This window comes from Rousettus aegyptiacus, unplaced genomic scaffold, assembly GCF_014176215.1.
Source record: "Rousettus aegyptiacus isolate mRouAeg1 unplaced genomic scaffold, mRouAeg1.p scaffold_m13_p_13, whole genome shotgun sequence".
In the NCBI taxonomy this organism is placed as follows: Eukaryota; Metazoa; Chordata; class Mammalia; order Chiroptera; family Pteropodidae; genus Rousettus; species Rousettus aegyptiacus.
The window spans coordinates 49,319,255-49,338,353 of record NW_023416288.1 but is presented as its reverse complement, the minus strand read 5'-3'; the positions used below and the strand labels follow the sequence as shown (position 1 = coordinate 49,338,353).

At 61.6% G+C, this 19,099-nt stretch overlaps 2 protein-coding genes across 2 annotated transcripts; both read right to left on the bottom strand.

Annotated features, from left to right (window-relative positions):
* Positions 1–108: 108 nt before the first annotated feature.
* Positions 109–12,629, bottom strand: IQCA1L (IQ motif containing with AAA domain 1 like). The gene is made up of 19 exons (XM_036230220.1): positions 12,619–12,629; positions 11,718–12,051; positions 10,769–10,888; positions 10,284–10,469; positions 8,396–8,467; positions 6,817–7,022; positions 6,327–6,411; positions 5,762–5,890; positions 5,533–5,608; positions 5,052–5,158; positions 4,210–4,293; positions 4,057–4,115; positions 3,192–3,274; positions 2,989–3,096; positions 2,247–2,446; positions 1,748–1,834; positions 1,338–1,515; positions 767–1,005; positions 109–220 (listed from the first exon to the last, which is right to left on the bottom strand). The coding sequence occupies exons 1-19, from the start codon at positions 12,627–12,629 to the stop codon at positions 116–118; spliced, it is 2,469 nt and encodes an 822-aa protein (XP_036086113.1). The 3' UTR covers positions 109–115.
* A 1,615-nt stretch (positions 12,630–14,244) lies between these two features.
* On the bottom strand, positions 14,245–16,733 carry LOC107520323 (histone H2B type 2-E1). Its single transcript, XM_016163973.2, has 2 exons — positions 16,502–16,733; positions 14,245–14,535 (listed from the first exon to the last, which is right to left on the bottom strand). The coding sequence occupies exons 1-2, from the start codon at positions 16,631–16,633 to the stop codon at positions 14,299–14,301; spliced, it is 369 nt and encodes a 122-aa protein (XP_016019459.1). The 5' UTR covers positions 16,634–16,733; the 3' UTR covers positions 14,245–14,298.
* Positions 16,734–19,099: the final 2,366 nt, after the last annotated feature.

Sequence of the window (19,099 nt, the reverse complement as noted above, 5' to 3'; positions counted from 1 at the left end):
AAGGCTGGTCCCCGCGCCATCTGAGCGTTTATGCCTCCGCCCCGCGCGCCCTTCGCCCGGCGCCGCGGGGCGCCGTCCACTCCCACCGCCACCGGTGGGCACCCGGCCCCGGCCGTCACTTCGGCTTCTTCTTCTCCTTCGTCGGCTTGGTCTCCTCGGCATCCTGGTCCTTGCTAAGTTTCATCATCTTCTTGCCCAGCGGGGTCTTGAAGTACCAGTCCTGGGAGAAAGGAGGAGGAGGAGGGTAAATGCCCTGGGTCCGGCCCTGGCCCTGCCCCCTGGGCCCGGCCCCTCCGTGCTGACGGATTCCCGCCTGGTCTGTGGTAGCCTTTGCTTCTTCTCCCCGGTCAGCGTCCTGCTAGAACCGAGGTGTCTGTAGTGCCCCCCAGACGCTCCCGGCCACACTGTCAGCCGCTGCCAGGCAAGCGCTCCTCCCCGGCCTGCGGCCCTGTCTCCCGAGCTCCCACCGCCATCGCACGACCCTGGGGCCGGCCGCTGGCTCAGAGCGGGCAGCTGAGCGAGTGGCAGCTGGTGCCGGAACCAAGCGTGGGCTCCTGACACACAGGTGGCATTTCCAGGCTCCCACCCTCGAGGAAACTAGGCGAGCTGGTCCTGTCCGCATGTCCTTCCCCGTGACTTCCTCCCCCTGCCCCCCGCCAGGCTGAACCCCACGGGGGAGCAGAGAGAGGGGGCCTAGGCGTGCTGTGCACCTGGGGCTACGGACGGCCGACTCCCTGCCCTCCCCCCCTGCTCATCCCAGCCTCACCTTCAGGGCCTCCTCCTCCTCTCTGTACACTGGCTCCAGCTTCGCCAGGTGACCCAGGAACTCTGAGGCCACCAGGGGCCGCTTGGACAACTGCAGGAGTCGCCGCTCAGTCAGCACTGATTGGATGGCCTGGACGATGTGGCCGGGCGTGTAGCCATCGGACACCATGGCCAGGGCGCTGATGTCCAGGCTCTGGGCGGCCTGGCCTACCTGGGCCTCCAGCATATGCTTCCAGAGCACTGCAGGGGGCGACATGGGGCAGGGAGCGGCCGTGGGCACTTCTGCCGGGGTCTGGAACAAGCTGCGCGTCTGGAGAGTGAGCATCTCTACGGCCAACAGCACCTCTCCTCCCGGGAAGGCAGGGATCATCCCCCGGCTCGACGCGAGGAAACGAGGTGCCGAGGACTTACGTGGCCCTCCCGTGCCCACAGAGCCGGGCCAGGACCCAGGCTACCGGGCCGTGGAGGTGGCTGCTCAGACCGGCAGTGGGGGTGGGAAGAAGGGAGGGAGGCTGAGGCGGGGGTGGCCCCTGGACCCCCACGCTGGCCGGTGCCTGCATCCGGGGCCTCACCGTAGCGAGACGCGTAATCGGGCCTCGGCATGAGGAGGATGCGCTCGTAGGTCCGGCACAGCCCCTTCATCTCGGCCAGCTGAGGCCGGTCGCTGGTCCCTATGAGCATCACGCGGTCTCCGGGACTGAGCAGGCGCAGTGCCTTGGTGAGGTCCTTCTTTATTCGCTTCGGGTCCATCTGCTCTGCGGACGAAGAGGTGGTGGGGTCGGGACACAGAGACCTATCTATCACGCGGGCTTCTGAGTTCTCAGGGCCCCTGCCCGGCCTCACGTGGACTCTGAGGGGCAGACCGGGGTGGCTGTCAGTCCCACTTCGAGGGTAAGGAATGAGGCAGGAGGCAGCCAGGGGACGTGCCCGAGGTCTGCAGTGGGGTGCCTCGGGCTCACTGCACCTGCCCACGCTCCCTCACCTCCTTCTCTTCCTTCGGGACCTTCTTATAGAAGTTCTTCTCGGCATTCCCAATCCAGATCACAGAGGGCTGGAAGAGTCGGGCCACCTGAGTGGGTCAGAGGGCAGGAACCTGAGGTGACATTCCCGGGAGAGGCTCACCTCCCTGCCTGGTCCGACCCGGGGGCAGGGCGGGCCTCAGGCTGCATGGTGGGTGGCCTCCGCGCTCCGGCCTCAGCTTCCCACATCCCGGTGACCCCGCCTGCCAGCCCTTGGCACACCCGCCACACCGCAGCGTGAACAGAGTCCCTGCCCAGTTTGAGGGCGCTCCATCTGAAGCGTGATTCTCCCTCCCCACTTCCACCCACCACCAGGGCTGCAGGGGGCCACAAGCTCCCGGCCGGGCTTAGTAGGGCCCTCGCCAGCTCCTGAGGTTACACCGACCAGGCGGATGGGTGACCTCCTGAGCATACAGCCCACCCTGCTCTGTCGCCACAGTCTGAGAACTAGAAACGCCAAACCTTAAAGACTAAATGCACCAGCATCTGCACCCCAGCCTTGCCGGGGTACTTGTCCTGCAGGTTGTCAGGTGACAGGTCGAACAGGTTGGCCCCGGTTTCCGTGCACACGGCCTTGACCAGCATCTTCTTCCCCATGCCAGGGGGGCCCACCAGGAGGATGGAGCGGATGAGGGGAGCCATGGAATGGATATCTGGGGAGCCTGAGGGAAGAAACGGCGGGCCTGCAGGGGGCCGAGGGTGGGACACTGTGAGAGGCGAGGCCAGAGGCCGGGGTTGGGTGGGATGAGGTTCGGATCCTGGCGCCGCTGCCTTTCCCCGACACCTGAGCAGGCCCCCGGCCCGGCAAGACAACAACGGCAGCCCGGAGGACTCCGCTGGCTTCGCAAATGGGTGTCAGGAGGGAGCCCTGTGCCCCTTCTACTCCCCACGCCGTCTGATTCCACCCCTGCATTACGAAGGGGTGCAATTAAGGGGCGTGGGACCAGCCACCTCTACGATCCCAGCCTTCCGGGACTGGGACAGATGATGACGAGGTGTCACTTGTAACTGAGTAAGGGGCCGGGAGTATGGGCTTCTCAGCAGGTCGAGGGCCCGCATGACTTCTGGAGTGGTCCAGTCTGGGCGTGACCTCCGGCGGGGTCCCTGGCACCGAGGATTGGAGGCGCAGGCTAGCCAGGCCCTCCTCAGCCCCGCCCCCCCCGTCTTGCAGCCGCCCAGGTTTCCCCACCCTGGGGCCTCTCACCGAGCCGAAGGACCCCATACAAGGCTATGTTCTGTCGAATATCAAACAGGGACGGCATGGGCAGCTTCTTGGCCAAATTCAGAGTGGATCCAAGATAGAGGCAGTCACCTGGGGGACGGGTGGCCACCTGGTGAGCAGCTCCCGTCTGCGGCGGGGCCTGGGGCGTTCCCAGCCCGGGAGCAGGGGCTGAGGCGGGGTCTCACCGACGTAGTCTTTCAAGGCCACTGTCTCGCTCTTCTTAAGAAAGCCAAACATGACCAGCTCTTTAAACAGAGAGTCCGCGGGTCTGGCGGAGGATGGCGTAGCGGGTCCCCCGAGGACAAAGGGACATGGAGACAGAGGTCAGTGGGGCGGCGCCACAGGCATGAGGAGAGGGGGCCTGAGGGGCCCTCCTGCCCAGCACCCTGTGCTTAGAGACACCCACGGTGCCGCTGGACGGCCAGCGGCGCCAGACACGGCGCCGACCCGCGGGCCCGGAGGCGGTCCGCCTGCAGCGGGCGCTCCGTGGGCGGGGGGCGTGTGAGCAGGGCCAGCGCCCCTCCACCAGCAGAAAGCCCGTCGTTGGGGGTGACACGTCGCCCTCTTCCTAGAAACCACGTTTAAGCTGCGCGCACTCCTCCCGGGACGATGGCCCTTAAAGCAGCGGGCACCAATGTGCTCGTGACCCGCTTTGCCAGAGAGCGGGTAGGAAGGGACCGCTGACGAGTCCCCCAGAGCCCCACAGCGGGAAGGCCGGGGGAGACGGCTCTGGAAGGGACAGCGCCGATAAAGGCCAAGCTTGGAGGGAGGGACAGAAATGAGGGAGCATTTAGAACCACGCTCCGCTCACGTGTGGCTCTGCCCCGTTATTTTGAAAGCACTTCCTTATGCTTCTCTTTGATCGCAGCTGTCTTGTGAGTTCGGCCGTGTGTGTGTGTGGGGGGGCGTGCTTGCTTAATGAGGCCACGGAGTCACAGAGGTGACGTGACTTTCCCGGGGTCACACGGCAACAGAACCAGGAGCGCAGTCAGCTCCGTCCTGGGCGAGGCCCACTCCACCGCCCACAGCAAGGGGTGGGGGGTCCGCTACCTGTCGAAGGTCAGGTCCTTGTCCTTCTTCTTCTTCCCGGCTTTCTTCCCAGCCTTGTTCTGGTTGGGAACAAGCACACAGGAAACCGTCCTCGGTCCCCCGCCTCCCCCGCTGCGCGCCCTCCCCCGTGCCGGCGCAAGCCCCTCATCTTGCCTTCGGAACCTTCAAGGGCCTCGCTTCCTCCTTGTCCACAGCCAGGTGCAAGGCCTTCAGCTCCTGTCGCATCAGCTCATCCACCTGGGGAGACAGCGGAGCGTGTGGTCGGGGCGCCAGGGGCTGGGGAGGACAGGCGGGGGGACGGGGACAGGGGACGGAGGGGAAGAGGAGGACAGGCGCCTCGGAGCAGAGCCGGACGAGCCCAGCGAAGGCGGCAGGTGGCCACCAACTTTCCCAGGGACCTTCTTGGCACCCCTCAGACTTGGTGTTCCTCCCTGGTCCCTGCAGCTGGCCACGCTCAAGCCTAATGCGTATCCTGCTCACACGTGGGCCTTGCTCTCAGCCAGCGTCAGTGTGGGGGAGGCGCACCCACGGCGGAGTCCGCAGGCTTTCAGGGGAAGTCCCAGACCCACCCTTTAGAGTCTGTGTGACCTTGAGCAGCTGCGTGGCCTCTCAGCCTCAGGATGCTCAGGAAAATCACAGAGCTCACGTCAGGGGTTTTGGGAAGCTCGTGTGACCTAACGCTTCTGAGGTACCTGGCATGGGACGGGGCACGTTGTCCCAGGAGTTCTTTAAGGGCTGGTGAGGGTGACGGTGGGTGCGACCTCGACTCGGAGCCCCTCCCATCCCCTCACCTCCAGGCTGCGTCTGCACCCCAGGGAGAAAGAGGGACCAAGGGGAGACAGAGGACAGTGGGGACCGAGATGGACCGAGATAGACTACATGGGGGAGGCTTCAGAGAGCAGGCATACCCGGGGCATGAGGAGGGGGGACAGGGGACAGAGCCCGAGCAGCGGGGGGCTCCGGCGCAAAGAGGGAGCCCCGAGCCGCGCACCCACCTGTATCCGGATCTCCTGCTCCATTTCCTTCCTCTTCTCCTCCCGGAGGGTCTCAGGGTCGAAACTCGGATTCGGGTACATGCTATCATCCCGATTCTTCCACAGATCTGAGCACGGACAGACAGACGGACGGACGCGTGGAGCTCCGGGTCCCCACACATACCCACACACACGCTCACGCACGCGGCCCAGGAGCCTGGCCCAGGCTGGGCCCCTCCCCTCCCCTCCCCTCCCTCGGCTGCCTGCCACGACTTCTACCAGACCACAGACAGAGGCCGGGTCCCGAGGCCCGCGGCCGCAGGATTCAGACCCGAAGCCGTGACGCTGCCCACTCCTCTCCCCTTCGGCTGCTTTCCTTTCGGCCAGACATCCATGCTGCCGCCTCATGACCCACACGGCCTGCGTCCGCTCTCCCCGTGCCCAAGGGTCCCCCTAAGGCCCCGCAAGGCCTGGACATCTTCCCAGGCTTCTGGCCTCTTACTGATGTATTCCTCATGCCCAGCGTTAATCATGGGCACGAACTTGGACGGCATGACTTTCAGCGTCAAATCGGCTTCCTAGAAGAGAAAGGTCCTTTGACCCTGACTTCTTCGCCTCCACCCGTCACAAGCTCGGACCCCGAATCTCACGCCGATGAGCCTTCCCGCCAGGGGCCTCCTGAGACTTTGCTCCCCCGGCCGCCCGGCCCACGCGATCGAGCCGTTTCTCACCCCTCCCTTGGTCTTGTCTTCCTTCCCTTTCTTCTTTTTCTTCTCTTTTTTCTCGTTTTCCTTCTCCTTAGTTTTCTCTTGGTCCTTTTTTTTACCCTCCTGGGCCTGCGTCTCCAGTTCCATTTTCACCTGGGACCAAGGATACAAGACATTTCAGAGACGACCAAGGGGGTTTTACAGGAGCGAGAGAGCCCGGGGCCTGTGGCTGGGGGCAAGCTCAGGGTCCCAGAGCCCCGGGGGAACTGGAGGGTCCGGGCGGCTGACAGTCAGAGACTTTGCTAGGGCCGAGCACGAGGGGCACCAGGGGACGCAGTGTCCCGATCAGAGCTGCTGCTCTCCCCCGGCCTGGAGGCTTCTAGAGCCACAGTCATCTCAACCAGACATTTCCTCCCCCTGGCCAAGGAAGCCTTCTCCGGAAGCGGGTACCCCCCGCTCCCCAGGCAGTTTCGCTAGACACACGTACTTCCTCCAGCCACCTCTGCCTCCCTCAGCTTACACTCAGCATTCTCCGTAACCTCAGACGCCATCAGCCACAGAAAGTCCCCTGCCCCTGCCTCCGGGGTACCTGTTCTGGAGTCTTGTCTGCAAAGATCATGTAGGATCCACCTAAAGACTCATCCGGATAATCAGGAAATCGGCCAGTAAGGGCACTGAGTGAACATAAGACGGTCAGAGAGGTGGGCAGGTGGGCGGACGAATGGATGGACGGGCGGGTGGATGGATACGTGGATGCGGAGAAACATGGGAAAACATCAAGGACCAGGGAGACCGAGGGAGAGAGGGAAGGAACGGATCGTTTCAGAACAGAAAGGACAGATTACTCAGGGGACATTCCAGGATGCTTTTCCTGTCTCATTCTGGCATTTTCTCTTCCAGCGGGGGCACTGGGAAGTCACGCGCGGAGAGGGTCCTGCAGGTTGGGGGCCCCAGGTTTAAGCCGAATGTGTCAGCAGTGCGTCGGGAAGGATGGGGGTAAAAGGGCGCAGTCTGGGGACACTGGAGTGAGGAGGGGAAGGGGCGGAGGGCCGAGCCGGCTAGGCCTGGGGTTCACTGACTGGCACTCGATGAACCACTGTCGGATTTGCTCCTTCATTTTCTCCTTCAGGTCCGGCCCCTCGGTCTCCTTGAGAGTGTCTTGGGTCTTCACCACGGCCAGCTGGTATTCCTCCTCCTTCTCCACCTGGAGGAGCCTCCTGACGCTGTCCCCGAGGCTGGCCACGGCGTTGAAGCCCGAGGGTGCCCCCTGGGTGGACGAGGGGAGCTGGGGAAGCGGGAAGGGGGCCGAGGGACTCAGGGGTGAGAGTGAGGAGGACCCGGCCCCAGACACCTGCCCCCCACTCGTTCCCGAGACAGGGCGCACGCGAGGCCTCGCATACACACCCGCACGGAACAACGGGCATGCCTGCATCAGGAGAAATTGTGTTCGGAGCCGAAACTCGCCTGTGTAAATTACTCTGATAATGAGTTTGCGAGATGCATCCGGGCTGGCCCCCCTGCGCGCTCCCCCTGCGCACGCTCCCCCGCGAGCCTCCGGCCCCAGCCCCCACCCGCACCCCGCCCGCCGCCCATTGGCAGCCGCGCTCGGAGCCACTTTCCCGCCTCATTGGCTCCCAAATGTATTTTAAATATCACTCCGCGCAGAGACAATTACTGAAAACGCTGAGCTCACAGTGTTGATGGGCCGGGTGGCCGGGCTCATTCCTCACCCACCGCCGTGCCACGCACCCCCTGCCTCCTCCCCACCAAGGCCCTGCCCGGCCTCCTGGCGTCCGGCTCCCCAGCCCCCCAGCCCCCCAGCAAGCCTCTGACCTCCACTCCTGTGACGCGGCCTCTGCGCCCTGCTTCCTTCTGAAGCCCCCAAGACTCCTGGAGTCGCCACCCCAGCGCTTATCTCCAACCCCGCTGGCCCCGCCCCAGCCCCCACTGCCAGGCCCCTCCCAGGAATCATGTCCCTCGCCCCTGTCACCCTTCCTTTCCTAAGTCCTTGGAGACCCGCTGGATGAAGGAAGCATCAGACAGCAGAGGACACACAAACTCAGGGCGCAGGTCTGCACGCACCCCAGGGCCTAGCACCCACATTCCCCTCACGCCTGCCGTTCACTCGATCCCTGCTCCCCGGCACAGAGGAGAAGTGAGCCTGGGGCCCCCAGAGCAAGTGGGGAGCTCACGCCCCCCCAAATGCTCTGATGCGATGGGGGTACCCCATCCCCACGCAGGCCCCCTGTGGTTCCTCCAGAGGCTGCAGGAGCTCCCCATGGGCCTTTCGGCCTCCTCCCTCTGCTGTCTGGGCCAACCGGGCAGCCTCCCCTCCAGCCAGGGGCTTGGACTTGAGGTGCAGGACGCTCCGTGCTCCTATCCCCCACCCTGCACCCATATTTGAGGCCCTTCTAAAGGCGGTAGGAGAGAGAGCAGGAAGAGGGGACCTGGCTAGACAGTGGCTTTCTGGTCCTTCCCCATCTTTCTCAACTAGAGCCTGAAGGGTCCCTCGCCCCCCACCCCCACACCGGCCTGCTCCCCGTCCAGCAGTGGGTGGTGTGGACAGCGAGCAGCTGTGGGAGGCTGCCCTCTGGGGTGGGGGCACGGAGGGACAAAGATGAGGGGAGAGCCCCATGCGCTGGCCAGGGAGGGACTCACCATGCCAATGAATTCCATCTCCGTCTTCCGGTCCTGCAGAGTGCGCTTCCTCTGCAGGTAACCTCTCCACACCTGCGGGGACACACGGCCCAGGCGTCTGTTCCCTGGAAGGTCTGGCCAGGGGAGGTTTAGGGGTGGGGGGGTAGGAGTGCTGGGGCGGCCTGTAGGGGGGAGGGCAGCTCATGGACCCCTGAGCAGGAACAGCCCGGGACAGGGCGGGGCAGGGGCCCCCAGGAACTCCCTCCTCATCAGCACCTTCAACTCTGCAGTGCCTTTTGAGGCCCAGAGTTCAAGTACCATCTTCCCTCCCGTCTCTGAATTCCCACAGCGCTTGGAATCGATACTTGATTCCACCCCTCATCAGTGCCGCAGGGACTGTGGAGCTCCCCTAATTCATTCCTGCGGTTGCAACTTGAGGGAACTGAGGCTGGAGACGGCACACGACCTTGCCCAGGCCCGGAGACCGGGGCCGGCTGTCCCACGGCCTGGCGCTAGCACGTGGAGGGCCGGCCCCGGGCAGAGCGAGGCAGGGACAGCACAGGCCGGGCAGCATCCGCGCTCTGACGTGGCCCCAGCGAGCAGGCTCTTGCCCTGGCTTCCGGCTTCCAGCCCGGCTGCCGGGACTAGTCACTACCTGCTTTTCATTTAGCGACCGTACTGGCCTTCGGTTAGTGCGTGTGCCAGAGAACTCCAAGGCTGGAAGGCAGGGTTTCCATACCCTTGGCTCCCCGGGGGGGCAAGTGGGGCGCTGTCTTTGGGGCCGACTCTCTTCTCCAAGGGCTCGCTTTAGGGAGTCCTGCGGGCAAAGGCTTCCTCTGCCTCCATCTGGCGGTCGGACATTGGTTCAGTCACCCAAATGCAGGGGCTCAGATCGGGACACTGCGTACTGATCAATAACCAAAATCTATCCCATTTGGGGAGGACATCCGTTCTCGGGGTTGGTGTTGGTTGGTTGGTTTGCTTCTGGCTTTTGGTAGAAAGTGGTTCTAAGTTTCCTCTATTGGGCTGGCAGACAGAAGCTCTGGAGGCGTCGAGACTTGAGAGAGAGAAGCTGGAAGAGGAGACCAGTAGCAGAGAGAAAGACAGAGCTACGCCAGCCATTCTGGGCCCACTTCTAGACAGAAAAGGCGCCAGGCAACTTCCCGTGACAGAGCAGGGCCAGCGGGCCCCAGGAGCGGTGATGGCTGCAGGAGCGAAGTGGCCCCGTCCTGCACCGAAACTCTCCTCCAGCCTCGTCAAGCCCGTAACCACTACCGCCCAGAGCGGGCCTGCGTCAGCGGCCTCTTGGGCAATGAGGGAGGGGCCAGGCCCACACGCTTGGGGACATTAGGGACTGAGAGGTGCGGAGCGACCACCAGAACAGTAGGAAGGAACGGCGAAAACTAGGGACGGGGCTGCGTGTTCTGCAGTGAGGCAGGCCGGGGTGAGAGGTCGTGTCATGTCCACGTTAGAGTGGAGAGTGGCCCCGGGTAGCACAGATCCCGAGGACACCTGGGTGGCCCCCATCCTCCTCATCATGGCTCCTTCTGTCTCAGCTGCCAGGAGGCTCAGGGTAGATTTTAGTGACTCATTTTTAACAGCCTTAGAGTTCCTGGAGTGGCCATCTACTCTGTTCTGCTGCCTTATTACAGAATTTCTCTCCTAGTTTTAACGATCCTTCTGTTTCTAGGGGTTTTATGGTCTCCCATTTAAGTCCTTTTGGGGATAGAGATGTATAAATAATAACGAATAAGATATATAGTTATCAACTGATAAAGGTCCTTAGTTTAGGATCTAGTTGTGGGGCAATCGAATTTAAGCACCTGCCCCTCTCATCAACTGCTGAGCTAGGCGGGCTTCCTGGAGGAGGTGACCGCCCTGCTCTTCTTCCTGGGCGCTGGGGGGTTACCTTCTGTATGGTGATAGCTGCTTGATCCTGACTGAACTTGTGCCGCCCGTCCTCCCTCATCTTCTGATCCCGCTCCTCCTCTCTCCGGATCTCTCGCATGAAGGCGGCTCGGAGCCGGCCTTGCCTGGCCCGCTCGGCCGACTGCAGGAGGATTATGGCGTTGGTCCGGTGCATTTCTGGAAAGCTCTGGCCAGAGCAGAGGCAAAGGAACAAGAAGAAGGTGCGGGAGGTCTTGCATCAGTGCAGGCGGCTGGGAGGTCAGCCACCAAAGGACACTGGGGGCACGGTCCTGCCCGGGCAGCTCAACGCCCAAGTCCAGGCCTCTCTGTCTTGATGCTGGACAGCAGAGCATCCTTGAAGGAGGCCAGGGTAACCGAGGAGCGCGCCGAGGTGGGCACGGGCAGGACGGGGCCCACTTCTGTGTCCTGGAGGGCCGCATCTCTGTTCCAGATGCTGGGGCCTGGGCGGGTGTCTCCTTGATTTACCTCCTTGGGGGACAGTGTTTCCATTTTGGACAGGATCTCTGCCAGCATCAGCCCTCGCTCCCTCAGAATGCTGGACTGCTCCAGCTGGAAGTATTTGGGGATCGGGACCTCCAGGTCTGCCTTCGGAGTGATATGGGGGAAGGAGGGTCAGGAATCAAAAGCCGGCCGGCCCCCTGGCCCATCCGCTAGCATTTTTAGCCACTGACACAGCCCTCGGCGCTGTTTTCCGCCTTCCTAAGTGAATCCCGCCAACAGTCATCCATCTCTCCCATCCTGGTCATGTGGCCGAGTTGAATTCTGGAGGATCATGGTGGCTAAAGGGCAGTGGTCCCAAACCTCGCTGTGTACGAGAATTATCTGGGAAGCTCTTAAAATGCAGACTCCCAGGCCCTCCCCAGACTGCTGCATCCGCATGGCAGGGCCAGGAGAGTCTGTTGTTTCAGGTCCACAGATTAGTTTGCTGCAGCTGCTCAGGGGACCTCTGATACTGCCTGGGCGTGGAGCAGCGAACCGTGACCCGGGGGCCAGGTGGAGGCTGGTGTGGCAGCCCTGTGCTCTGCAGCCTGCTGTGCCTGCAGATCGCCCAGAAACGCGGGTGCCGCAGGTGCAGGTGGCCGAGCAGTAGGTGTGGGCGGGGCCAGAGGCTCCGCATTTCTACTCAGCTCCTCCTCATGCTGCGGTGGACGGTGGACGGTACACGGACCACACTCTGGGAAGCAAACCCCTAGGGGGCTCTTCACCCATCCCGCGCGGGTCATGAGTCTTCCCAGCCGCACAGGGCCCCCAGTCCGAGGCTCTAGCCACCCCCAAGTACTGGGCATGCACCCCCACTTTCCAACCTCGGTCCTGACGCTGCTCCGCTGATCTGATCTGCTCACCCCCCTTCTCTCACGCGGATATGCCTGCCCCCCGCCCCCCTCCGCTGCAGCGCCGGCTCCGCGCCGCCCACCGGGGTCAGCTTGAGGTCGTGCAGCACGTGGTCCAGGCAGGGGCTCTCGCTCAGGTCCGCGCGCACCAGCTCGTCCTTGAGCTCCAGCACGCGGCCCGCCACGCCGTCCAGCAGGCGCCTCAGCAGCCGCCGCTTCTGCGGCTGCACCATCTGGTCGTACAGGGTGTCGAACCGGCGCAGCAGCCCCAGGTAGTACAGGTAGAGCGAGGACAGCCTGTACTGGAAGGACTGCCGCTCACGCTCCCGGTTGGGCACGGGTTCGAGCAGCGGCTGCTCTTGGTCCAGCAGCTCTTGCAGGGTCACGTGGGAGGAGTCCCAGAGGCGTTGGTAAGCTCTGGAGAGGGGGCAGTGTGCACGCGGTGCTCTGAGGCTCGGCAGTGGGAACGGTGGGGGGCGGGGCTGGGGGCGGGGTGCTGCTGAGCGGGAACTGGGGGTTCCAGGTGTGATGTTAGGGTGACTCGTGGCGCCAGCGAGGGAATGAGGGGGTAGTTTCCGTGAGCACTCTGGGGCTTAGCAGTGAGGGGGCGGGCACTGGGGGCACAAAGCAAGGAGAGGAAGGCTGGACATGGCCTTTTGGAGCCGCCAGACAGGGTGAGGGTGACGCCCAGGGGTGCTGCAGTGGTCCAGGGTGGTGAGCGTGAGTGGGGGGAGGGGCGGCTGTGCAGAATGGTCCCTTCCCCAGAGCACAGCCCTGCTTCTGGAATAGTCCAAGGGAAGTCTGAGGAGCGAAAGCTGACCGCAGGCAGGGGCCACCAGGTTGCCATGGGAAAGTCAGCGCCGGCCGGGGCCTGCCCAGCACAGAACCCCTCCCCGCCCAGTGGCCGCAGCCCAACGGGACCCCGGGCGCACTTTGCCCTTTGCTCGCCCAGCCCTGGGGGCTCTGCTCAAGCCCCTCACTCACCCCTCAGACATGATGCCCAGTCCTCATGACCTGGTCATGGAATCCACAGAACCCCCGTGGTTCCATCCTGACTGCACCCCGCGAAGCCAGAACAGCCCCGATCCGAGAGTTCTGTCTCATTGTCTCAGTGTTCTGAGGCTGTGCGGAGCGGGCTGTGGGCGCAGGACGGGGACACTTATCTCGGAGGACATTCTGGAGGCAACTGGAGGGAGGGCAGGCTCCCTCGGAGCGGGCCTGAGACGGCTAGGGCAGAGTCTGGCTACTTTTCTTCTGAGGATCAAATGAAGAGCGGTCCCTACTTGAAGTCACCCCATAACCGTGAGGCTCAGGGTGCGTATTGGTCCTCAAGGTATCACTCCAACTGCTCTGCTCAGCTGGAGAACTCAGACCCAGCCTCCTTCGCTCTGGCAGACGACTGTCCTGGACGCTCAATTTTTCAAAAAATACGAAACATTTCCTCCTGACTCTGGTCAGCCGGGGGTGACCTTTTTGGCTCAGTGTTAAGTAGGGACTTATGAATAAATATATATAAGGCACGGGGCAAAGGAAAGGGGAGGCGGCAGCAACGGTCCTCAGGTATTAGGGTGCAGGTTCTGATCCCACAGTCGGAGGTGGGCCCGAGATTCTGCATTCCTAACCGGCTCCCGGCATGTAGTCGCTGCTGGTCCCTGGATCGTGCCTTGAGCAGCAAAACAGGAAACTCAGTGGGAGCTGCGAAGAGCCAGGGGCTCAGGGCCGGCCCCCTTCCAGCCGCGGGGCCCGGGCATGGGTAATTAGCTCTCATGTGAGGGCACCTCCACGTGAGGCCCTGCGTCAGAAAGTACGTATGCGGCGCACGGGATTGCGTCGCGGCGTCGGCCGTTGCCATGGTGAGCCCGCTCAGCACGTGGCCTCGCAGGCGGCAAGCCGAGTCTGCCCAGTTACAGAGAGCGCGGGGATTTTGGACGTCGTCACTAAATCCCACCCCAACCCCAACCCTTCAGAGCTTGGGATGGCATTTATGGGTCACATGCCCACGAGCCAGAGCAGAAGCTGAGACAGAGAGAGAAACAGCAAATGCGGCTGTCCGTTAAGTGGTGAACATAGATGGGTGAGGACAGACAGGTGGTCGTTGTACTTTCTTGCGATTGTTCTGTGGGTTCGAGATTTTTCAGAATAAAATTGGGGAAGAAAAGTTAGGAGTCTCAAAAACATTCCCACCAATTTGTTCTGAAATGAAGGGGGAAACGTTAGGGGAAAATAAAAAAAAAAACATTTTACAGATCCTGGCAGGCTATTGGGAAGCTGGGTTGGGCCTCTATTTTGTGTATCTTGAAGAACAGATCTGTGTAGCCCCCATGCCCAGCACAGGGCAGAAATGGTAGTTTGCCAGAAATGGCATCACAAAACCATGGCCTGAAAGAGTAACAAACGAGGAATTTCGGGCCCAAAGAAGGTGTGATGGAAAGAACTGGCAGCCTATCCAGGATGCTAATCCGGCCCCGAGTCCTACCTCAGCTCACTGATGGGGTATACCTGGAAAGCAGGTTTTTAAACGTATGAATAAATGTTATTATTGCACCTTGGTGGCCATAGAGTGACAACACCCTTGCCCCAAATCGCACCTCACCTCCACACATCCATTTTTCAAATCACCAGTGTGCAGGAACAGGTCACCCTTTATTTAAGTCAGGCCCCGGGTCACTTGGAGCTGGTGTACTTGGTGACGGCCTTGGTGCCCTCAGACACGGCGTGCTTGGCCAGCTCCCCGGGCAGCAGCAGGCGCACAGCCGTCTGGACCTCGCGGGACGTCAGCGTGGTTCGGCCGGAGTACTGGGCCAGCCGGGCGGCCTCGCTGGCCAGCCGCTCGAACACGTCATTCACAAAGGAGTTCATGATGCTCATGGCCTTGGAAGAGATGCCGATGTCGGGGTGCACCTGGAGAAACAGCAGGACAGCGCTGTCGATGGGGAGGCTCTGCCTAATGCCACAGACCCCGGCTCCAGTTTGGGGACGCAGGAAGCTAGAGACAGGACCGTAAGGCCACCTCACCAGCCTCTTCCCAGAGGCCAAGAGACATGGAAATAGGGATTCATTTTTATACCCCTGTATCTGGGTTAAAAAAAAAGCTTCTCCCGATTGCAAGAGGTAAACGCTGTCAAATTCGCGTGCCAGTCCACGTGAGCGTCTGACGAAGGGAATCGTGCGTTTTGCTTTGTGCGTGGACTGCGTTTGCACAGCGTTCCAGGGTGCGGAGCAGTCCGTTCAGATCGCCATGCCTCTCTTAATGGACGTTTAGGGATTTTGTTTGTTTCCTCGCTATTAGATTGTGTTACAGCAAAAATACACCTTTGAACGCTTGTACGAGCGTAAGGAAGGCTGTTCCCAGGGGCGGCGGGGCGGGGGGCTGCCAGGTCAGAGGGTGTGCGCGCTCAGCTTGGTAATAGTCACCGAATTACGAGCCAGAGAGCACACGCTCAGAGACACGGGGTTGGCACCTCGGCCTCGGTGTCCTCTTCTGTCACAAGCTTTGGAACCAGGTGATCTCTAGTGAAACAAATGGCCGGGACCCGATACCAATCCTAAAGTGTGAGCGGGCAGGCGTGAAGTGTTTCTCTGTAAAGTGAGGGAGGAGTGACTCCCCAGTGACGTACTTCAGGCCAGTGGTGGAGACAGAACTAGACGCCTCTGGCCGCCGCCGACTGCAGGAAGTCCGAGCCCGTACGAGGTCGGTGTCACCTAAACCCCTGGCGGCGACATCTCGTCCTGCTCTCTGCAGGGCTGTCGGGGAGAAGGGGCGGCCCTCCGCCGCTGGCAGGGCTCCGCGGCTTGTGGGTAACTCGCTCAGCCGCTCTCCCCTTCACGGCCAGTCCTGGTCCAACCCTGAGAAGCTGTGAGCCCCGAGTCAGGCTGAGCTGCCGGGCTCACTAACACCCACGCTCACCCCGCTTTCTTCAGGACATTGGAGTCTCTCCGCCGGGGCAGCCTGCCCCTGCCACCACCCACGCCCAGAGACCAGGTTGTCTGGTCATTAAACCTGCTAATGGGTTCAGACTGGAGACAGGCTCCACCTCTAATCCAACCTAATGGAGGGCTGAGAGTCTCAGGCAGATTGGAGGGACCTGGCAGGCAACGGAGCGACCCCGCCTCCTCCCAGCTGGGCTCTGCTGAGCCGGGCAGAGCTTCCGGCTGGGTGCCTTTGGTCCTCCAGACACACTGGTGGTTGGGTGCCCATCAGTGCCCCAGGTGGCAGTCAGTATGCGAGTCCCAGGAGGAGGTGCTTCTCATGGGTGCGCTGGTAAGGCCGCCTGAATTGAGAGGGCACCTGTGGGTTAGGGGTGGGACCAGCAGGAAGTATTCAAGGGGCGTGGCCAGAGCTCAGGGGTCATGACCTCTGCTGTTGTCAGGTCATGTGATTCGGCAACTCGCTGAGCCTTTATGGACCTCAGGTTCTTCGTCTGTAAGGGAGACCGGCCCCTCACGGACTGAGTGCCGCTGGTCCGGGAGGCCTCCCCAAGGCTTCCGGTCAGTGACTGGCTCCTCGCTCGAGCCATCTCTAACTAGCGCTTGCTTGTGGTGGTGTGTGTTTGGCGCCCGATCGCCTCCAGCCCAGCACCATCTTGTGGTCTTCCCTGTTAGCTCACGTTCCACACAATCAGCTTGTCTGTCCAAGAGCCCTCACGGCCTCTAGACTGTGGTGGGGAGCAGGCTTTAAATGTCCCCTGCACATCACAGGTGTACGACAGTTCCCGAGAGGGGTAGGGACCTCTGAGACCGAGTGCGAGCGCAGCCTGCGTGAGGCCCCTCGCCTCGGCGCCGGGACTAAACCCAGTCCCCGGTCCCATCCGGTCCGGCAACCACCCGGGGCCAGTGCACTCCGCACGCGCTGGGCCCCGCCTCTCACCTGCTTCAGCACCTTGTAGATGTACATGGAGTAGGTTTCTTTGCGCCGGCTGCGCCTTCTGGACTTCTTGTCCCCGGAACCACGGCTCCTTCGGCCCCCAGACTTCTGCTGCTGTCCGTGCTCCGTGCTCATCCTCCTCCTCTTCCTCCTCCTCCTTCCAGCTGCTTCCCGCTCCTCGCGGCTACTTTTATGAAGTTAGCAGCAGCCGGTCAGGTGGGGCCGGGCACCGGCACCTGGGACGGAGGGGCGGGGCTTGGCCCAAACCTATCCAGAACATGCTCTGGGGTAATCTTGAGACTGATTGCTCTTTCCTCTCCCCCAACTGATTTCCTGTCTCTGAATAAGAAACCCCCCGGATCCCCCCAAGCCCCACCCGATCATCTCCCCACGTGTCACACAGGTGTTAGACTTCACACCTGGCCGCGCAACCACCCAGCACCCACCGCGCTTCACATGGCTCCGCCGGGGACAGTCGGAAGGGACGCAGGCATGCGCCCCACACAGAGCCCTGCAACACAGCTGAAGAGGCAAGACTGGTCCACACGGCACAATCAGGGGAGAGTCGAAGAGCGGGAGTGTGTGATGGGGACAGAGTTCAGGAAAGAGAAATGAGCGAGGGCTCCGGCGGCCAGAGACAGCTTCACGGAACAAGCGGGGATTTGGAGCCAGCTTTGCAGAGTGGGCACGATTTGAGGAGGAGGGATACGTAATTGGGAAGAACGGGAGAAAGGTTAACGGTGCGGAGATTAAGTGTGGAATCAAGTGCAAAGCGCAGTGAGGCTTGGACTGGAGGCCGAGCACGGAGCAGGTGCTGAGCCTGGCGAGGTGTGCGCAGCCGGGAAGCGCACCTGGGAGTCCAGACGGGGAAGCGGGGCGGGGTTTGGAAGACTGGAGGAGCCAGAGGAAACACTGGATGCTCCCGCAATAGTGGCCGAAGTGGGGTCCCTGTGGACGTTAGCCACAAACCGAGGGAAGAAAAAGGCGGCTGTCGAACGGAGAGTTAAATGTTACAGGCGGTGGTAGATGCACCTGTGGGCGAGCCAGCATCTCAGGGTCTCGAATGCTGATTAAACTGGAGCAACGCCAAAAGCACAAGCGGGGGGGGGGGGGTGCGGGGGGAGGAGGGTCTTCCGAATCGGGAGGTGGGGGAACGGCGAAGACAACCTGTCAGTGGGAGGGAGGCCGGGGGCCGGAGCCGCCGCCCCACACCAGACTCGCCCCTTCGCTGAGTTCCCCGCGTCCTGCTGCATCTCACAGGCTGAGGCTCGAGAGGCCCAGGACGACAATTCTAAATCCACAGTAAGCCGCTGCTCATTTTAGGCATTTGTAGAAGTACATATTTTGTGGGCTTTTTAAGGATTCTTAAAATTTTTTGAGATTGGCTTTTTTTTTGGACAAGCCGGCTAGCCTACAAGTTCCATTCATCCAGTTCTGAAGCCATCCCACCCCTGGACACCTCAGGCACGCTGCACAGGGACCCAAGTGACTGGCGGGAGACCCTGAGACAGCCTCGCCCTCCCTTGGCTGAAGTGGGAGCGCCTGTCTCTGTCCCCATGTCCCACAGCTCGCTCTCCACACCACTCTTCCCCAGCCCAGGTCTCCACGAACTCCAGACAGACTGGGGCCATTGTGCTCCGGACCCCACTTAGGACGCAAGGCCACAAGGCCAGGCCCCTTGGAGTCGGCGGGTGCAGTAGGAGTCTCAGCCCCTCGTCCGGCCTCGGGCACAGCTACAGCTTCTCACCTGACATTTACTGTCCCTCTGCCCAGGACACCTCTGGGACACGGCCGTCTGCGAAGGTCCTCATCATCCAGGTTAGAGCACCAATCCCGCTTTCCTGGGGAACTTCCCTCCCTTCCGAACCCTTCTGTGTACCCTACTGTGTCACACTGTAGCATCTGATTCATGCCATCTTGTTCTCCCGTCTTGTTGGCTTTCCCGTTAAGATTGGGTGCTCCTTGGGGCCTTAGATACCACCTGGGACTTTAAGTCCTAGATGTACCATGAAACATGGCTGTGCATGTTTCCCCGTAAGGGCGGCTGCCGAGGTCTCAGAGGCTGAGTGAGGTATCCGTGTTGCTAAGGACGGCCACCGGCGGCACAAAGGTGGAAGTCCCGTTCCAGTTCAGACGGGCTATGCAGAGCCCTGGGTTGGAAGTAAATTAGACAGTGCTAAGGAAAATTAAAGCTATGGACAGATAAAATAATAAAACTCGCTGTATCCTGCCCGGAACAGTGGTTTGCAAATTTCGGTGTGAGAAGCAGACGGTGGACCATTTCTGCACCTCTCCCTTCCCACCAAATGGAATCGACAGGCCTGGAGCCCAGGAAGCCGCATTTTTAACGAGTGGCCCAAGTCTTGTGATACAGGTCACGCATGACCGGAGAGCCTCGGACCACTGTGAAAACATGCTCTGGGAGACTGCTTCCCAACGTGTGGCCCCCAAGCCAGCAGCATCAGCATCACCTGGAAACTTGTTAGAAATGTTCATTCCTGGTCTCGCCCTAGACCTACTGAACCAGAAACTGAGGCAAGGCCAGCAACCTGCGCTCTAACGAGTCCCTCAGGTGACTGCGATGCATGTTAAAGTTTGTGA